The sequence below is a fragment of the Sapajus apella genome, unplaced genomic scaffold (genome assembly GCF_009761245.1).
Source record: "Sapajus apella isolate SASKATOON/1434 unplaced genomic scaffold, GSC_monkey_1.0 scaffold45, whole genome shotgun sequence".
Classification (NCBI taxonomy): Eukaryota; Metazoa; Chordata; class Mammalia; order Primates; family Cebidae; genus Sapajus; species Sapajus apella.
The window spans coordinates 19,329,404-19,351,006 of NW_022436985.1; the positions used below are offsets into that span (position 1 = coordinate 19,329,404).

The 21,603-nt window shown below is 37.4% G+C and overlaps 1 protein-coding gene across 3 annotated transcripts in view; it reads right to left on the reverse strand.

Moving 5' to 3' along the window:
- Positions 1 to 21,603, reverse strand: part of FRAS1 (Fraser extracellular matrix complex subunit 1) — a 464,791-nt gene that overhangs the window by 138,077 nt on the left and 305,111 nt on the right. For all 3 annotated transcript variants that reach the window (XM_032239833.1, XM_032239834.1, XM_032239832.1), the window contains exon 30: positions 6,056 to 6,209. In XM_032239833.1, coding sequence (XP_032095724.1) covers positions 6,056 to 6,209 — 154 coding nt within the window. The remainder of the gene's footprint in view (positions 1 to 6,055; positions 6,210 to 21,603) is intronic.

Consider the following 21,603-nt stretch of genomic DNA (forward strand, 5'->3'; position numbering starts at 1 on the left):
TGAAGTCAGGGGTAGAATTTTCCAATTGTGGCATCATGTCAGTATTTATCAGGTTATGGATTTTGGAGCATTTCATATTTCAGATTTTTGGATTAGGGATGCTAAACTTCTAATAGCTAGCAGTGGAAGACATAGGCCAGGTACTGCATTATATTCTGTGTGGTGATTCAAACCCAGCTCCATTGCTGCCAGCTAAGTGAGCTTCTTTAAGCTCCAAAAGCCTTTGTTCCTCATTCGTAAAAGAAAAATAGTCGTATATACTTTATAGGTGCTTAAAAAGAATGTTGGTCATCCTTCTTGACATAGTTTGGCTGTGGCCCCATGCAAATCTCAACTTGAATTATATCTCCCAGAATTCCCACATGTTGTGGGAAGGACCCAGGGGGAGATAATTGAATCATGGGGGCTGATTTTTCCTGTGCTATTCTTGTGATAATCAATAAGTCTCACGAGATCGGATGGGTTTATCAGGAGTTTCCACTTTTGCCTCTTCCTCATTTTTTCTTGCTGCCACCATGTAAGAAGGGCCTTTCACCTCCTGCCATGATTCTGAGGCCTCCCCAACCATGTGTAACTATAAGTCCAATTAAACCTTTTTTCCCCAGTCTTAGATATGTCTTTCTCAACAGCAATGAAAACAGAATAATACACTTCTCATTAATTTTATTTAATTATTCTGAATGATGCCATTACCATCTTCATTTTATAGATGAAAGTCTTTAGGTTCAGAGTTCGATAACTGTTAGAAGTTACACAAATGTTAAGTTGATGAGCTGGGATTTCAATCTGAAGCGTACATTCCTGGTCACGAAGCTCTCTTACCAATCATCATTATTTTATGAACATGTACCAGTATTTAGACTGCTAAATAAATTATCATCAAATAAATTATCATGTTTTCTACTCCTTCATTCTTTAAACTGTATTAGAACTGAAGCAAGGAAATCTACATATAAACACCACTATCATCAGCAATTTGTTTGTACTGCTTGTTCTTCACCTAAAGGGCCTTCACCTTCACCTACTATCTTCTTAAAGTGAGACTAAAAATACAGAGGTGTTATAGAAACAATTAAAATTTCACAGAAAGACTATGCCTTCAATTGAAGACCAAACAGAAGAATGGATGAACTGCTACAAGCAGAAATTAGATTCTCAAGAAAAAGTATCTTAACAATAAATCTGAAGGAAGCCACTCTAACACTCTGATAGTGGGAGGGAGAGGGTGAGGAAGAGGGAGTGAGAAAGAGAGAGACAGATAGAGTGTCTATTTTTAAAATAGTCTATAGGAGAATACTCGAATCTTAATACACTAGACACTAGACATATTGGGCAATTGATGACACATTTTGATTACTCTAGAGAAATTTGCTTTCTTACTCAGTGAAGGCATTCATTCTAATATTTATATGTACTAAATTCAAGTTTAAAACAAGCATAATATCCTAGATGGTAATGAAATACCAAAATAAGAGAGAAACATGACTATACTACTTTTTATATATTCATAGGTAGTATCAACTCACTGTAGTTTTCTTTCTTGTATTATAACTTATTTGTACTCAAGTAAAAATAAATTCCATTACCTGTCTCTCCTTGGTTCAACTTCTGTTCCTAAGATGCTGTTAATAAACATAGATTTCTAGTATGTGGACTGTTTATGAATGTGAGTGCAGTTGCAAAATATTCTGAAAGAAAATTTCCACAATGAAAATCTGTAGAGTAGAAAACGTCCAAATGCTGATTTCCTAGCTATTCTGCTTTATGATAGAAAAGCAAAGCAGAATTTTCCTAACAAGACCTAATGAAACAAACCTAATTTTTTATGTAAAAAAACTACTTTTGTGTCCTATAGATTAACAGCAATTATAAGATATTGGCTAATTCCATTAATTTTACCTCAATAAATAGTCATTCAGTACCCATTAGGTGCTAATGACTGTGGTAGGCCCTTCAGGAATGGAGGGATTCAAAGATAGGTAAGATGCAGCTCCTACCCCAAAGATTAGCCCTATAAGCAACTGGGAGCCACTGCGAGTTTTCCAGTAGGTGAATGACATGAATTGATTTAGAACATACAACATGTGGCCAGAATATGGAAAGCCTATAAGAGCTGAAGGTTCTGTTCAAGGAGACGGACTTTATTCTATAAAAGTGATAACAACAGTAGCTAACATTTATGTAGAAGGTTTGACCATTTATAAGACTACTGCCAAATCCAGAGGAAAGACCTGAACTAAGACAACAGAGGTCAGACTGGAACGCAACACAGATGCAAGAGTCACTGAGGAAGTGGTAACAACGGAACTTAACAAATGTTCCTCTGAAGGATGACAGAGGAAGGCATAACAAGAATCACCTATTGGGCTGGGTGACTGGGTGCCACTACTGGGTATCAATCATACAGAGGGAGGAGGGGGTTGGAGGGAAAATGACAGGTTCAGCACTGGACATGCTGAATATAAGTGCCCTTGTGACAAGCCCATGAGTGGACCAGGAGAAGTATCAGACTACTGTGGGATTCTGTGCTGAGGAGAGCTAACCTTCTTTCTGTAGCACCTCACCTCTGCTTTAATCATAATATGACTACAAAAAGATAACACTTTAAACTTATAAAAATCCAAGGTAAAAAACAGAAAATGATCTCTATTTGGAATTTCCTTTACACTGAAGTCTATATTTTAACCAATAATTTTGAAGGGAAGATTCAGTAGGTATTAAGAATTGGAATATCATTTGAATCTCTATGAATTATTTTGAGATTGAGATCATTCATATTAATGCATTTTACATTATGATAAATAATTTGGATTTGCCAATGTGTTAGGTTAAATCAGATTATCTTTCAAATGATTCTCAAGTTACTTCATTAAAACCATCTCATTATATGTACTTTCAAATATAAGTAAGTAGCTATGGATACAAATTAATCAAGTTGTCTGAATTTATACAGATACTCCCCGAGTTTCAGTAATTTGACTTACAATTTTTTAAGTTACAATGGTGCAAAACCATTGTTTTTCACTTTCAGTACAGTAGTTAATAAGTTACATGAGATATTTAACACTTATTATAAAACATGCTTTATGTTAGATGATTTACCCAACTCTAGACTAATGTAAATATTCTGGGCACATATAAGGTAGGCTAGGCTAAGCTATGATGTTCAGTAGGTTAGGTGTACTAAATGTGTTTTCAATTCATGATATTTTCAACTTACAATGAGTTAACAGGGTGTAACCCATTGTAAGTTTAGGAGCATCTGTATCTGAAAACAGTGGTGAGTCTGCAAGTGGTTGAACTCAAGTTCTTTATGCACATACTATACAAGCAATTTACATTTGGTCTGTTTCAAGGGGTCAGCTCTTCACAAAATGCCCAAAACCCAACGTGAACTTTCTTAAGTGATGAGGGAGTACAAGGTAAAGACTCCACAAATTTAGATAATTAAGATTGATAGGTGCAAGCAAATTTGTGTTAAGTGGGCTTCTTATCCACCAATTTCACTCTTGAATGGTTTCTAGGTAAGTGATTTGATTATTACTGATAGGGGGTTCTGGCTACTTGAAAGATCATGTTCATAGGAAGAAATTAATTAAATGAGTTACAGCAGGAAAGCACCACAATAAAGACTACGTAATATTCATCAAACTGAAATGGCAAACTTTTATCTGCTTAAAAACCATTTAATTCAGCATTGTTTTGTTTAAGACTTAATGGAATATTGGACTGTTTCTAGGAAATTTGGGGGCTTAATTTTTTATCTTTTACTGACAAAAATAAATTTAGAGAATTTAACACATCAAAAGAGTCATAGATTTTTAGAGATGAAAAGGACTTTAAAAATATCTAGCTTAAAATCAGTAGTTGAAAGTACAATGAGAACAGGAAGCTTACTAATTACAAATGGAAAAATACTAACTTTAGAGTGGAAAAATCTAATAGACACCACTTTAACCAAGTGATCAAAGTTAATATCACCTATTTTAAGATATAGTGAGATGATGTACCTCCTGACGATGCATTGAGAAACAGGAAAAAAACAACCTTAACCCAATCATGAGAAATCATCCTCAGACAAACACAAATTGAGTGACAGTCTACAAATATCTGACCAGTGCTCTTCAAAAGAGTCAGTGTCATAAAAGACAAAGACTGAGGAAGTGTGTGTCACAGATTGGAAAAGCCCAAGGAGACATGACAAATAAGTGCAATTTGAGATCCTGGATTGGGTCACAGAAAGGGCATTGGTGGGAAAAATGGCAAAATTTGAATAAGGCCTATGGATTAATTAATAGTATCATATCAAGGTTAATTTCCTGGTTTCAATAATTGTTCTATAGTTATAAGATATTAACATTAGGGGAGGATAACTAAAACATATTCAACAGCTTTTATACGATTTTTGCAACTTTTCAGTCTAAATTTTTTTTTAATGTTTTAATGACTTAGCCTATCTTTTCAAAGAAACCTATGGCACAAGACCATATATCTGCCTTTTTCAAGGTTACAGAGCTATAATAAATGACATCTCAACTAGACTGACCATTTTACAATTATAATACCAATTCCCAATTAGATGGCTTTTCAATGTCTTCGTGGACATTGGAATTATTTTTAAATTAAAGTTAATTTTTCCCTCCCTACAGAAAATATATAATTTTTAAAAACCTGGTAGCCCAAAGGAAAAACAGATTTTTCTTCCTCTGCTATTTAACATGCCAAATGAGCTTTTACTTTTAATGAATATAATTTTCATTTTCCAATGATCGGTTTAGTTACTTTTAAAAATCTACATTTAAAAAATTTTTATGACATGGTGTTGTTTCCACACAGCTTAAATTCCTTCTTTTATGTCTTTAAATCATTTTACATATGCTTACTTCATAGTTTTGATAAGACTGTTACTTTATTTGAAATTCTTGGGATTTTAACCTTCTTGTTTATTTTGGTGATGGTACTACATTTTTTCCTCCCATATTCCATAATTTTAAATGCTGAGCTTCAATGGTTTCTTCTGAGAATCCCATGTGGCCTAGCAGAGGGTAGGCCTTCTATAATTTCTACTAGTTTCAATAAAGAACCCAAGATGTATCATACGCCTGAGATTAATTTCATAAAATACCTGAGCTTCAGGCTTCTTAGACAAGGTATATACTCTAATTTAACCCGAGATTTACGGGAAAAAATAGGCCTATATTTCTGATTTTTCACCAGGCTTTTTTTTCTACTCTGACTCCAAGAAAGAGGCAAATTTCTCTGCCATCTCTGTGCTGATGAGCTTCTTGTTTCTACCCTGTCCCTGTAATTGAAGACATGTCTTTCCAGAGTCCTGGTTTTATGCAGCATCTTAATTCCAATGCTCTGTCTCTGCATGGACAGTAAGTTCCATACCCCAGGTTATTGAAACATGCACAACCCCTTTTGGAGAAGCTATGCTATTAGTTCATGCAATGACTGGCTTTCAGTGCCTTCTTTGTTGCTGGCACCCAGAGATTTGTCTCTATCCTTGGGAAGTCAGCTATGAACACCTTATAATTCTTGTTATATTTTATCCAGCATTTCTGGGTGATGATAATAGTAAATTTCTCAGGTTTTCATACTTGGCTATCTTCCTGGAAGTAGAAGTAACACTGGAGAACACTGAAAAATGTTTTCATTATTTTTTTTAAGTCTCATCAAGGAGAAGTCTAATGATAGTCTAAAAGACATATAAGGTGGAGTTTGAGAGCCTGACCTTTGAAATTAAGCTGACATATGTTAGCTAAGTGACTTTCAGCAAGCTACTTTACCCCAGGTTTTTACCTGTAAAATGAAGTTGATTTAAAACTTAAATTTTAGGTGTTATGTATAATGTGTTTATAAAATTTATTACACTACCTAGTAACGTGTACAGTGTGATAGCTACCACAATTATTGTTTTTAAAGGAGATTTGTAAGGTATTAGAAAGCTCAGTTCATTGGAATTGCAGCCTTGCCACTTGACACTCTCCAATAGCAAACCCTAGACTGCTGAATGCAATGATGAAACCATGCCAAAGGAAAAACTAGTTACCAAATTGGGGGTGGTCTCGTGTAATCTCGTAGATGATTTCTTCAGCACTGGTACCAGGAGCCTCAGCCTGTAAGATTCTGTTGGTAATCTGCAGCATGCCCCCTTCTGGAACCCACACCATCGAATTAGCCACAAGCTGAAGACCTCTATCATTCTGAAATAAAAATAAAATGCAGAATTAGGTCCAAGCAAAATAAGAATATATCAGTTCTTAAACACATAAGTTATCCAGTTTGGTTGTTGTTAAAGATCATTTAATAAGAGAGAGACTGATTCACAGCTTTAGAGTCAGTCTATAGACTTTGTATTATATGTAGATACATGCAAATTTATCTATATATTTACACATGCATATATCCTGCTTTTTCTTTCAGTTTATCATGAACAACTTATTTAGAAAGACTAAGTCTCTCCATTTCTTTCTTTCATCTGTCCATCTACCTGTCTTTCTATCCTCTCCACCCACCCATATTTAAGAATTATTCATTAAGTACCTATTATATGCCAGCTCCATTGCTGGAGGCCTGGTATATACAAGATGTCTACAGCAAAACCTCAGTGTCAGAACTTACAGTCTAATGCGAGAGACAGACACATAAATAATTAGGATGCTTCACTAGTAATGCTCCATAAGAAGCTTGATTATGGAGCAGTGGGAGAATAGAGGAAGGAAGCCTCAGGAAGATTTTCCTAAGAAAAATAATTTTATTCTCAAATAACAAAAAAATGGGGTTTCTAAGTAGAGACATGGTGGAACATATTCCAGACAGAGGGCCTAGCTTAAGCGAAAGCAAAGATGTGAGACAATGCACTATATATTTCATAAAATGTCCAAGTATCTGGGGCCAGAAGGGCCCAGGGAGCCAGGTAGAGGAGTGGGTAAAAAGTGACACTGTCTAACGGAAGGTTAGTAGAAGATAGAAGCTATGCTAAACATCTCAGTTCATCTCATCAGCACTGGAAAGTCAACACGAGTCTCCAGGGAAGAAAATGGGATAATCAGATCTAGGTTTTAGAAAGCTAGGCTCCAACAGCAGGAGATGGAAGTGACTAGCACTGACATAAATCTAGAGCTGAAGATACCATTTAATGGCTCAGGGGAGAGAAAATCAGAGCCTATGAGAGAGCAATTGCAGTGGCAAATCCAATGGCAATTCATTGTAGACAGAAATAGATTCTAGAAGCATCACAGAAGCAGAACTGACAGGACCTGATGGCCAATAGAAGGTGAAGCAACAACAGTTAGGTGCAGCTGTCTGAAAGAAATAATCTATTTAGCATTTCTGAGAAGGTAATCATTTTAATTGCCAAAGCTAATATCATTAAAAGTGCTGCCATTCCTGCTTTGCAAGGCACACACCCTCTTCCAAAGCCTCATAATTGACATTTTCCACTGAACGAGATGAGGGAGGCTGCCAGTATTCAGTTTTCAGTTTGTTTTCATATTTCAAAAATTAACAAGTCTGATATTTTAAAATAGAATATTTTAGAAGGGATAGTTTTCTAAATTATTATTACTTTCAAATATGCCAATAAACAGAACAGAGCAAACACCACTCCCAGGAGAAGAATATTTTGAATAGAAAACAATGAGTATTTTTTGTTCACTTGGCACTTGAGCATCTCCCCTCTCAGGAGGCAGTGATGTCTACTGTCATCATAAATACACCAGGAAGCTGAGTCAAACAGTGCCCATGAGAACAGCTGCAAAGACACTTTCTATCCTAATTGGTGCTTGGGGCAAGATCCCAGAGAATATTCTCCTTTCTCAATTGACATAGCGCATTATTTATAAAACATCAAAAATGTATTAAAAACTTTGTATATAATCCACTAGAATTCTGAGGGAAAACACTCTATTAACTCCAGAAGTCTTATATACATACCATGAAATACTTGTGTCCAGGTTTCTTAATTGTTAGAACTCTTTCTAATAGCAGAAGCCTACTCAATTTTGATTTTGGCTATAGAGACCAGTCATATGCCAACAACCACATTATTAGGCTGAGTAGGCAATGTGGTTTTTCAGATTCTAAGCAAGTAAGCAGTATGACCCAAATGCATGTTCCCCGAAGGCTTTCCCACTATATCTCTATCTTGGCTATACTTATCAACATGATTCTCTATAATTCCTGTGTGAGTGTAACTTTTTAGACAGTACACCTTGTGACTCAGTGTGCAGAGACTAGTAGCAGCTGGAAGCTCATTAAAATGTTCAGTATCTCAGGTCTCATCACAATTGTCTGAATCAGAATCTGCACTTTGTGCAGACACACTAAAGCATAAAAAGTATGGTCCAAGGTAGAGATTGCAATGGTTCTAGAGAGGCTCTCCTGAAAGTTCACAGCTGGGCCTTTTGGAATATTTATGACTATAACAGAGTAATACATATGCCTCCATTTCTGAATGATTTTTTTTTTACAGTACATAAGGAGAAAGAGATAATACTGTCTAAGAAAAAAAAAACTATAATTCTTGGAAATCAGCAAGATGGCAGAATAAGAGATTCCAGCTCTAACGCCCCCAGAGTACACTAATTTTCACAACCACCTGCAGATGACAATGCCTTCATAGGAGTCTGGGGTCTAGCTGAAAGTTTCCAGGAGCCCAGTGAAGTAAAAAAAAAAAAAATAGATGGCAATGAAACAAAGAAAAATAGTTTCATTTTAACCTAATACCCTCCTCTAAGTAGGCACAACTCAAGGCTAAGAGAGACCCTTTCAGCCCACAATTTCTTCTACAGAGGAAAGTAAGATTGAAGTGAGTGCCCAGCTTCCCCAGCCTCGTGAGATCCTGCCTAAGAGATCCACTTCTGTCTTACCCCATCCAGAACACTGAGGGGACTAATATGTGTCCTCAGCTGTATGGGGACAGCAAGGAGCTGGGAATAGGGGTAGAGCTTACAGCAACCACTGTGTAGATTTCAACAAACAGCTGCAGATTCTACCAACTGGCTAATGGGCTCCACCAAGAGCCATGCTCACAAACCCTGTAAGATACCCCACCTGCAGATATACAAATGAGCTAACAAGTACCCAAGACTCCATGCACCCCCTCCCATAGCCAGCACCCCATACTCCCGTGAAGGGAGTATATACAGTATATACATCTTTTCAGATGGTGCATATGAGCCCATGATTAGACAGCAAACACACACATCAATAGTCGCCTAACTCTGTTAAACTGGGTAGAAGGCATGCAACCTTGACTATTTCAGGAAACTGACATGAGGAAAATAAACGAAGGCTCTCAGCACCCTGCTTGATGGTGCAGGATCAAGAGAAGGCATACAGTCATAAGACTGCAAGAGAAAAGTGACTTGTCACATATAAGGGAATTTTATAAGACTATCAGTAGATTACTCAGCAGAAACCTTGTAGTTTCCTGACAGAATGAGATGATATATTCAAAACACTTAAAGAAAAAACTGCCAATCAAGAATAATTTACCAGGCAAAGCTGTCACTTAGAAAGGAAGGAGAGAGACAGCCTTTCCCAGACAAAGGCTGGGGAAGTTTGTTACCACTAGAGTCCTGTCTTATAAGAAATGCTACAGAAAATTCTTCAAGTTGAAATGAAAGGACACTAATTAGCAACATGAAAACACATAAAAGTATAAAAGCCACTGGAAAAGCTAAGAATATAATCAAAGGGAGAATAATGCTGTAATGGTGATATGTAAATCAGCTTTAACTCTAGTATATAAGTTAGGAGAAAAAAGTATTAAAAGTTAATATAACTACAACTTTTTTTAGTGGATACATTATATAAAAAGATATAAATTGTGACATCAGTAACATAAAATGGTGAGGGTCAGGGAGAAGTATATAGTTTTGTATGCAATTGGTGGTAAGTTAGTCATCCTAAAATGGACTATTATAAGATATTTTATGTAATCCTCATGGTAATCATGAAGAAAAACCTGCAGTAGATACACAAAAAATAAAGAGAAGTAAATCAAAACAAAACATACCATTACAAAAAAAAAATCAAATAACAAAAGCAAACAGCAAGAGAGAGAAAGGAAGAGAAGAACTACAAAACAGTCAGAAAATGACAAAATGGCAATAGATAAGTCCTTACCTATCAACAATTAAATGTAAATGGATTAAATTATCCAATCAAAAAAACACAGAGTAGCTGAATGGACAGAAAGCAAGATCCAACTATAAACTGCCTATAAAGCGATTCACTTTAACTTTAGGGATATACATAGGCTGAAAGTGAAGGTATGGAAAAAAATATACCATGCAAATGAAAACCAAAATAGAACAGAGATACCTATATTTGTATCAGGCAAAATAACTTTGAAGTAAAAAAACATAGCAAGGGACAAAGAAGGTACATAATGATAAAGAGGTCAAGCCATCTAGCAGGCATAATAAATATAAATATATATGTATATAACATTAGCATACCTAGATATATAAAGCAAATATTAACAGAACTAAATGAAGAAATAAAGAGCAATACAATAACAGTAGGGGTTTTCAATACCCCATTTTCAACAATAGACAGGTGATCCAGATAGAAAATCAATAAAGAAATAGAGGACTTGAATAGCACTATGAAACAAATAGACCTAACAGACATATATAGAATATAACATACAACAGCAGCAGAATTTATATTCTTCTGAAGCACATATGGAACACAGGTCTAACACAGGTTAGAACAAATGTTAAGCTACAAAAGATGTCTTAAAAAGTTTAAGAAGACTGAAATCACACCAAGTATCTTATTTGGCAGTCCTAGCCAGGCCAATTAGGCAAGAGAAAGAAACAAAATATATTCAAATTGGAAAAGAAGAAGTTAAATTGTCTATATTTAAAGATATTATGATCCTCTATATATAGAGAAATCTAAAGATTCCACCAAAAGGCTGTTAGGACTAATAAACACATTCAGTAAAATAAAACCAACATGCAAAATCGGCTGTGTTTCCATATACTAGCAATAAATTCTTTGAAAAAGAAATTAAAGAAAATAATCTTATTTATAATTGCATTAAAAGAATAACATAATTTGAAATAAAATTAACAATGAAGGTGAAAGATATGCCATTGAAAACTATAAAATACTGGTGAAAGAAATTGAACAAGACACAGATAAATGCAAAGATATCCCATGTTTATGAATTTAAAGAATTAATTTTATTAAAATGTCCATACAACCCAAAGCAATCCACAGTTTTCATGCCATCCCTGTGAAAATTCCAATGGCATTTTACACAGAAACAGAAAAACAAATCCTAAAATTCATATGGAACCACAAAAGTCCCCAAATTGCCAAAGCAATCTTGAGCAAGAAGAACAAAGCTGGTGGCCTCAGACTTTCTAACTCCAAATTACATTACAATGTTACGGTAATTAAAACATTATGGTACTGGAATAAAACAAATACATACCAGTGGAACAGAATAAAGGGCCCAGAAATAAATCCACACATTTATGACCAACTAATCTTCAACAAGAGTGCACAGAGTATAATAAAAGGAAAGGAGAAAAGAATAGTCTCTTCAATAAATAGTGTTGGGATTGGATAGCCTCATGCTAAGAAGTGAAATTACACCATACACAAAAACCAACTCAAAATGGATTATAGGCTTAAACAGAAAACCTGAAACTGTAAAAGATCTAGAAGAAAACATAGGGGAATAGCTCCTTGATATAGGTCTTGGCAACTATTTTTTTGGATATAGCACTAAAAGCATGGGAAATAAAAGCAAAAATAATTGGATTATGTCAAACTAAAAAGCATCTGCACAGCAAGGGAAACAATCAACAAAATGAAAAGGCAACCTACAGAATGGGAGAAAATAAGTGTAAAACCAATATCTGCTAAGAGGTTAATATATACCATATATAAGAACCTCCTACAACTCAAAAGCAAAAAAATTCAAATAATTAAAAAATGAGAAAAAAGTTAAATAGGCATTTCTCCAAAGAAGACATATAATGGCTAACAGGTATATGAAAAGCATAAATAATCATGAGGAAAAGGCAAAGTAAAGTCACCTCACATTTGTCAGAATGGCTATTTTTTAAAAAGATAAAGTTAGAGAGGATTTGGAGAAAAGGGAATCCTGGTACACTGGTGGAAGGAAAATAAATTGGTACAGCCACTAGGCAGGCTCCTCAAAAACTTAAAAAACAAACTACCATATGATCTGCAATCACACTTCTGGATATACATCCAAAGGAAATGAAATCAACATGTTGAAGAGATATCTGCACTTCCACATTCATTGTAGTATTATTCACAATAGACAAGATACAGAATCGATCTAAATGTCAATCAACGGATAAATGGATATATAATGGAATATCATTCAGACTTAAAAATGAGGGGAATCCTGCTATTTGCAACAACATGGAAGAAACTGGTATATATAAAATGTGCTAAGAGAGTAGATCTTATGTTACCACAGAAATAAGCAAATACATAAATAAAATCGGTAAACAAGGCAGGAGAAAACTTTATGAGGTTAGAAATATGTCTAAGACCTAGATATTGGTGATGGTTGCATGCCTATATACTTATCCTCAAACTGAAGTTGCATACATTAAATATGTAGAGCTTTTTACATGTCAATCATTCCTCAGTAAAATTGTTTTGTGTGTGTGTGTGTGTGTTTTAAAGAAGAAGAAGCGGATAGCGATCCAAGATGGCCGTTTAGGAATAGCTCAGAGGTGCTGCTCCCAGTGAAAGCACAGAGGGTGAGTGGATGCTGCATTTTTATTGCTCACGAACCAGGAGATTCCGAGGTGGAGGAGCCCCACGGGTTGCCAGTGTGGCTGTTTTGGTCAGCACAGTTCTTTTGGCTGGTGCGGCTTCTTTGCCTGGTGTGCCTGCTTTGCCCCACGCAGCTGTCAGCGCGCCAGACAGCAGTTCTACGTATGAAATACACTGGTCAAGGTGCCCTTTTGGCTGGCAATTGGAGCCCCGGGAAGTCGCCCATTCATCTGATTAAAGAGGGGACTGAACAGGGAGAAAGGCCAGCAGATTCCTGGGCAAAAAAAGCGCCACGAATCTCAGCAGCACTGTTAAAGCTGACGCAGTGAGTTGCCCCATGGGAAATCACACAGATCCCAGTGCCATTTCAACAGGCAAATGGAACACCTGGGATAGAGTTGGTTGTTCAACTAAGAAAGAAAAAAAAAGGCTCTGAGGCAGGGAGCCAGGTGATCAGGCTCAGAGTTCCTACCCCCACAAAAGAACAGCAATCAGAAACTCTCTGGATTGAGAGTTTCACAGCAAGCGCAGCTGAACCTGGGATGGTCCAGCTCTGTGGGGGAGGGGCATCCGCCATTACCGAGGCACTCCACCACTACGGAGGTGGTCCACCATTGCTGAGGCAGCCTGCCATTGCCAAGGCAACCTGCCATTGCCAAGGCAACCTACCATTACAGAGAGAGTCCGCCAATACAGAGGTGGGCCACCATTGCCGAGGCAGTTCTAACTACACCCATATAAACAAGACTGCAGGGAAGTTCACACGGCAGCTGGGCGGAGCCCACAGCAACTCAGCAAAGCCTCTGTTGCTGGGCAGGGCAGCCCTGAAAAAAAAAAGGCAGAAGCACAGTGGAAACTCATAAATAAAGCCCTAACTCCCTGGGACAGAGCACCTGGGAACAAAAAGCGGTTTATGAGTTCTGCTGCAGCAGACCTAAACATACCTGCCCAGCAGCTCTGAATGAACAACGGAACTCACAGCTCAGCACTTGAGCTCCTATAAAGGACAGACTGTCTCCTCAAGCAGTTCCCTGACCCCTGTATATCCAAAGAGCTACCTCATAAAGGACAGATCAGACTGACCTTTGGCGGGTATCCTTCTGGGAAAAAGATAGCAGAAGAAGAAACTGGTAGCAACCCTTACTGTTCTGCAGCTGCTGCAGACAATCCCCAGGCAAGCAGGGCCTGGAGTGGACCTCAGCAGTCCTACAGCAGAGGGGCTAGACTGTTAGAAGGAAAACTAAGAAACAGAAATGACTTCATCATCAACAAATAGAACGTCCACTCAGAGACCCAATCTGAAAGTCAGCAACTACAAAGACGGCAGGTAGATAAATCCATAAAGATGGGAAAAAACCAGTGCAAAAAGGATGAAAACACCCGAAACCAGAACACCTCTCCTCCTACAAGGGATCACAACTCCTCACCAGCAAGGGAACAAGGTTGCATGGAGAATGAGTGTGATGAAATGACAGAATCAGACTTCAGAAGGTGGGTAGTAAGAAACTTCTGTGAACTAAAAGAACATGTTCTAACCCAATGCAAAGAAACTAAGAACGTTGAAAAAAGATTTGATGAAATGCTAATGAAAATAGACAACTTAGGAATATAAGTGAACTGATGGAGCTGAAAAACGCAACACAAGAACTTTACGAAGCATGCACAGGTTTCAACAGCCGAACTGACCAAGCAGAAGAAAGGATACCAGAGGTCGAAGATCAACTCAATGAAATAAAACGAGAAGATGTGATTAGAGAAAAAAGGGTAAAAAGGAATGAACAAAGTCTCCAAGAAATGTGGGACTATGTGAAAAGACCTAATCTACGTTTGATAGGTGTACCCGAATGAGACGAAGAGAATGAATCCTAGCTGGAAAATATTCTTCAGGATATTATCCAGGAAAACTTCCCCAACCTAGCAAGGCAGGCCAATATTCAAGTCCAGGAAATACAGAGAACACCACAAAGATATTCCTTATGAAGAGCAACCCCAAAGCACATAATCGTCAGATTCAACAGGGTTGAAATGAAGGAGAAAATACTAAGGGCAGCCAGAGAGAAAGGTCGGGTTACCCACAAAGGGAAGCCCATCAGACTCACAGCAGATCTCTCAGCAGAAACCGTACAAGCCAGAAGAGAGTGAGGGCCAATATTCAACATCCTTAAAGAAAAGAACTTTCAACCCAGAATCTCCTGTCCAGCCAAACTAAGCCTCATAAGTGAAGGAAAAATAAAATCCTTTGCGAACAAGCAAGTACTCAGAGATTTCGTCACTACCAAGCCTGCTTTACAAGAGCTCCTGAAAGAAGCACTACACATAGAAAGGAACAACCAGTACCAGCCACTCCAAAAACATGCCAAATGGTAAACAGAATCAACACAATGAAGAATCTGCATCAACTTATGGGCAAAACAGCCAGCTAGCACCAAAATGGCAGTATCAAATTCACACATAACAATATTAACCCTAAATGTAAATGGCCTAAATGCCCCAGTCGAAAGACACAGACTGGCAAATTGGATAAAAAGCCAAAACCCTTCGGTGTGCTGTATCCAGGAAACCTATCTCACATGCAAGGATACACAGAGGCTCAAAATAAAGCGATGGAGGAAGATTTACCAAGGAAATGGAGAGCAAAAAAAAGCAGGAGTTGCAATTCTCATCTCTGATAAATTAGACTTTAAAGCAACAAAGATCAACAGAGACAAAGAAGGACATTACATAATGGTAAAAGGATCAATGCAACAAGAAGAGCTAACGATCCTAAATATATAAGCACCCAATACAGAAGCACCTAGATACATAAGGCAAGTTCTTAATGACTTAAAAAGAGACTTAGACTCCCACACAATTATATTGGGAGACTTTAGCACTCCATTGTCAATATTAGACAGATCAACCAGACAGAAAATTAACAAGGATATCCAGGACTTGAACTCAGACCTGGACCAAGCAAACCTAATAGACATTTACAGAACTCTCCACCCCAAATCCACAGAATATACATTCTTCTCAGCACCACATCACACCTACTCTAAAATTGATCACATAATTGGGAGTAAATCACTCCTCAGCAAATGCAAAAGAATGGAAATCATAACAAACAGTCTCTCGGACCACAATCAAGTTAGAATTCAGGATTCAAAAACTAACTCAGAACCGCACAGCTTCATGGAAACTGAACAACTTGCTCTTGAATGCTGACTGGATAAACAATGAAATGAAGGCAGAAAATAAAGATGTTCTTCAAAACCAACGAGAATGAAGACACAACATACCAGAACCTCTGGGACACATTTAAAGCAGTCTCTAGAGGAAAATATATAGCAATAAGTGCCCACATGAGAAGCAAGGAGAGATCTAGAATTGACACCCTAGCATCAAAATTGAAAGAGCTAGAGGAGCAAGATAAAAAACACTCAAAACCTAGCAGAAGACAAGAAATAGCTAAGATCAGAGCAGAACTGAAGAAGATAGAGACACAAAAAAACATTCAAAAAATCAATAAATCCAGGAGTAGGTTTTGTGAAAAGATCAACAAAATAGACAGACCACTAGCCAGATTAATAAAAAAGAAAAGAGAGAATAACCAAATTGATGCAATAAAAAACAATAAAGGAGATGTCACCACAGATTCCACAGAAATTCAAACCATCATCAGAGATTATTACAAACAACTCTATGCACATAAACTAGTAAACCTGGAAGAAATGGATAAATTCCTGGACACTGGCCTCCTCCCAAGCCTAAACCAGGAAGAAGCCGAAACTCTGAACAGACCCATAACAAGGTCTGAAGTTGAGGCAGCAATTAAGAGCCTACCACCCAAAAAAAAGCCCAGGTCCAGATGGGTTCACAGCCGAATTCTACCACACATACAAAGAGGAGCTGGTACCACTCCTTCTGAAACTATTCCAAACAATCCAAAAACAGGGAATCCTTCCCAACCATTTTATGAGACCAACATCATCCTGATTCCAAAACCTGGCAGGGACTCAACAAGAAAAGAAAACTTGAGGCCAATATCCATGATGAACATAGATACAAAAATCTTCAATAAAATACGGGCAAGCTGATTGCAACAGCACATCAAAAAGCTTATCCACCATGATCAAGTAGGCTTCATCCTGGGGACGCAAGGCTGGTTCAACATACACAAGTCTATAAATGTAATTCACCACATAAACAGAACCAGAGACAAAAACCACATGATTATCTCAATAGATACAGAGAAGGCCTTTGACAAAACTCAATAGCCCTTTATGCTAAAAACCCTTAATAAGCTAGGTATTGACGGAACGTATCTTGAAATAATAAAAGCTATTTATGACAAACCAACAGCCAATATCATGCTGAATGGGCAAAAACTGGAAGCATTCCCTTTGAAATCTGGCACTAGACAAGGATGCCCTCTCTCACCACTCCTATTCAATATAGTACTGGAAGTTCTAGCCAGAGCAATCAGGCAAGAAAAAGAAATAAAGGGTATTCAAATAGGAAAGGAGGAAGTCAAATTGTCTCTATTTGCAGACGACACGATTGTATATCTAGAAGACCCCGTAGTCTCAGTCCAAAATCTCCTGAAACTGATAAGCAACTTCAGCAAAGTCTCAGGATACAAAATCAATGTGCAAAAATCACAAGCATTCCTATACACCAATAACAGATTTAAAGACAGCCAAATCAAGAATGAACTGCCATTTACAATTGCTGCAAAGAGAATAAAATACCTAGGAATACAACTAACAAGGAACGTAAAGGACCTGTTCAAGGAGAACTACAAGCCACTGCTCAACGAAATAAGAAAGAACACAAACAGATGGAGAAACATTCCATGTTCATGGTTAGGAAGAATCAATGTAGTGAAAATGGCCATACTGCCCAAAGTAATTTACAGATTCAACGCTATCCCCGTCAAACTACCAATTACCTTCTTCACAGAACTGGAAAAAAACACATTAAACTTCATATGGAACCAAAAGGGAGCCCACATAGCCAAGTCAATTCTAAGCAAAAAGAATAAAGCAGGAGGCATCACACTACCTGACTTCAAAGTATACTACAAGGCTACAGTAATCAAAACAGCATGGTACTGGTATCAAAACAGAGATGTAGACCAATGGAACAGAACAGAGGCCTCGGAGGCAACACAACATATCTACAACCATCTGATCTTTGACAAACCTGACGAAAACAAGAAACGGGGAAAGGATTCCCTGTTTAATAAATGGTGTTGGGAAAACTGACTAGCCACGTGCAGAAAGCAGAAACTGTACCCCTTCCTGACACCTTACACGACAATTAACTCCAGATGGCTTAAAGACTTAAACATAAGACCTAACACCATAAAAACCCTAGAAGAAAATCTAGGCAAAACCATTCAGGACATAGGCGTAAGCAAGGACTTCATGACCAAAACACAAAAGCATTGACAACAAAAGCCAAAATAGACAAATGGGACCTAATCAAACTCCACAGGTTCTGCATGGCAAAAGAAACATTCGTTAGAGTGAATCGGCAACCAACAGAATGGGAAAAAATTTTTGCAGCTTACCCATCTGACAAAGGGCTGATATCCAGAATTTACAAAGAACTAAAACAGATTTACAAGAAAAAAACAAACAAACCCATCCAAAAGTGGGCAAAGGATATGAACAGATACTTTACAAAAGAAGACATACATGAGGCCAACAAACATATGAAAAAATGCTCATCATCACTGGTCATCAGAGAAATGCAAATCAAAACAACATTGAGATGCCATCTCACGCCAGTTAGAATGGTGATCATTAAAAAATCTGGAGACAACAGATGCTGGAGAGGATGTGGAGAAATAGGAACGCTTTTACCCTGTTGGTGGGAGTGTAAATTAGTTCAACCATTGTGGCGATTCCTCAAGGACCTAGAAATAGAAATTCCATTTGACCCAGCAATCCGTTTACTGGGTATATACCCAAAGGATTATAAATCGTTCTACTATAAGGACACATGCACACGAATGTTCATTACAGCACAGTTTATAATAGGAAAGACCTGGAACCAACCCAAATGCCCATTGATGATAGACTGGACAGGGAAAATGTGGCACATATACACCATGGAATATTATGCAGTCATCAAAAATGATGAGTTCGTGTCCTTTGTAGGGACATGGATGAACCTGGAAACCATCATTCTCAGCAAACTCACACAAGAGCAGCAAATCAAACACTGCATGTTCTGACTCATAGATGGGTGTTGAACAATGAGAACACATGGACACATGGAGGGGAACAATACACACTGGGGTCTGTTGAGGGGAAATAGGGGAGGGACGGTGGGGGGGTGTTGAGCTGGGGAGAGATAGCATGGGGAGAAATGCCAGATATAGGTGATGGGGAGGAAGGCAGCAAATCACACTGCCACGTGTGTACCTATGCAACAATCTTGCATGTTCTTCACATGTACCCCAAAAACCTAAAATGCAATAAAATAAGAAAAAAAAAGAAGCAGCAGCATGAATCTTCCCACTCATCATGATTAACATATCTGTTTCTTATTATTGTTTTCTTTTGGAGAGGGTTCAGGGAATATTCAAGACGAGGTGGATGGAAGAGTACATATCATCTGTTCTACATTTAAGGTGTCCAAAAAGCCAAATTTTAACTTAATTTCCACAATGGTTCTGACATTTTAGAATTTTCTTTATCTCCTCATATTTTTTTTCTGCACATGGTATATACATCCCTGCCAGCTCAAGAAATTAGTTATATTATCAGCTGAATAATCTGCCCAGTAATATTTTATAGATCCTCCAGAGGACTATATTAGCAGGCAATAAAATCCCAACAAGTAAAACTGGGGGCATAATTAAGACAGTGCTTTAAATTAAATGGTTCTTCTAATTCATTTCATAGAACAATAGGCATGTAGAAATGGTAATAAAATTTAGCCATTACATATTATATTACAAATAAAAATATTAATGTTATAAAACAGAAATAATGGCATTAGCCTCCATCTTTGGAGAAAAAAATCTCACAAACAAAATGAAAACTTCCCCCCAAAATTAAAGGTTGAGTCATAAATGAAAAACGTTAGCTGAAATGATAATGTACTCTAACCCCAGGCCAAAACATTCAAGATAAAAGTTTTAAACCTCACTAAATAGAAGATGACTAACATTGAATGTAACAGTGACCTTATAATTTTACATGTTCTGTAAAAATATATCTTAATTTGCAAGGGCTCATTTATATTAAAATTAAAATTTAATCTCATAGGACACTGTGAAAAAGATCACGTGGGATGGGGTGCGGTGGTGAATTTAGCAGCATAAAGAAAGAGGGAAAGATAATTGGACTGTTTCTGTTTGTCAATGTGTGTATGAGCCCCAGAAGCTTGCTATTTCAAGTCAAGAATATAGAACCTTGGTTCCATGTAGATTTACACCAGTATATGTATATTTAAGCAAACATTTTCTAATTATGCACCTTATAGACACTGAATTGAACAAGCTAATCAAACCCACCAAAAGGTGAACCCCTCATATATGCCAAGGATTTAGTTATTTATGATATAGACTGTTACTCATAAGAAATAAACATTTTTATGTCATTGATATCTGTAATTCTCATAAATGTCATTATTACCGAACTGTGTCCTTGCAAGACAACAAATAAGGAGTAGGCATTAATGACATTGAGGGAAAACACCACAGGGCTATTTATCTGTACATGGGCCTTACTACAGACAAGCAGCCAGAGAGGATTCTCAGCAATAGAATTTTCCATCTACTTCCTAGCATGACAGTTGGGGACTTTTGACATGAAATCATTACCCAGTTGAAGAAAATGCTGTTCAAAGAATAACAAAGAAGTTAATCAGATGTATTGCCAGAGTGGAAAAAACGGCATGATTTCCAGAAGTACCTTAAGTGATGAAAAAGAGGGCAATTCCTTTAAACCCCAGCAGTAGAGAGAAGCCCACCAATAAGTATTACATTTCCCTGTCCACATTTTAGCCCTTATTAGATGTCATATTGCTTTAGAATCATATCTCTAGCAGGCTTGGGTTTAGTAATCCCCCCAGTTAATGAAAGCCTGTTCAGCAGAGCATTCTTTACTACTTTTTAATCTGTTTTATTTCTTTTGCCTCCTTCCCCCAACAAAGCATGTTTCAACATCAGTCCTGGTTATATTTTCTCCTCAGCAACTCAGTATAAGACTGGAGGTGGCAGTCAAGTTTATTCACTGCCAGGCCAAAGATCAAAACATAAGTTTGGGGGAAGTGATGTAGACCTTGAAAAACAAGGGTTGAACTGACAGCTCCTCTACTCAGTCCCAGATGGGCTACCACAGAAATGCACTAAGGGCTTCTCCTCTGATGCGAGAGATGGATTGGCAGGCAGAAACACAGGCACCAGCCTCACTCAAGCCATTGCATCCATCGATTATCCATCAATCCAGAAAAAAAAAAAAAAAAGTACTGAACTCCTACAACGTGCTCTGTTCAAGAGCGTAAGACTGAAATAATCCCTGTTCACACATAGCTTCCTTTTTCGATCCATTCCTAGTTACCTTGACAGGTTGCATTTTCTGTTGAATAATATTAGGATTAATTTGTAATTCATTCACTAGGAATTAAACACAAGCCACTTGGCCATTCCATTTAAACTATCAGCTAGACATCAGCCAATAATCAGCCTCGCTCCAGATTTAATAACTAGGCAGCCACAGGGTAAGAACTTACACGCCCGTCCTCAATGTTGGCTGTTAGAATGAAATCAGTCATGTCTGACAATGTATCACAAGAAGCCATAAAAGTTGAGGAAGT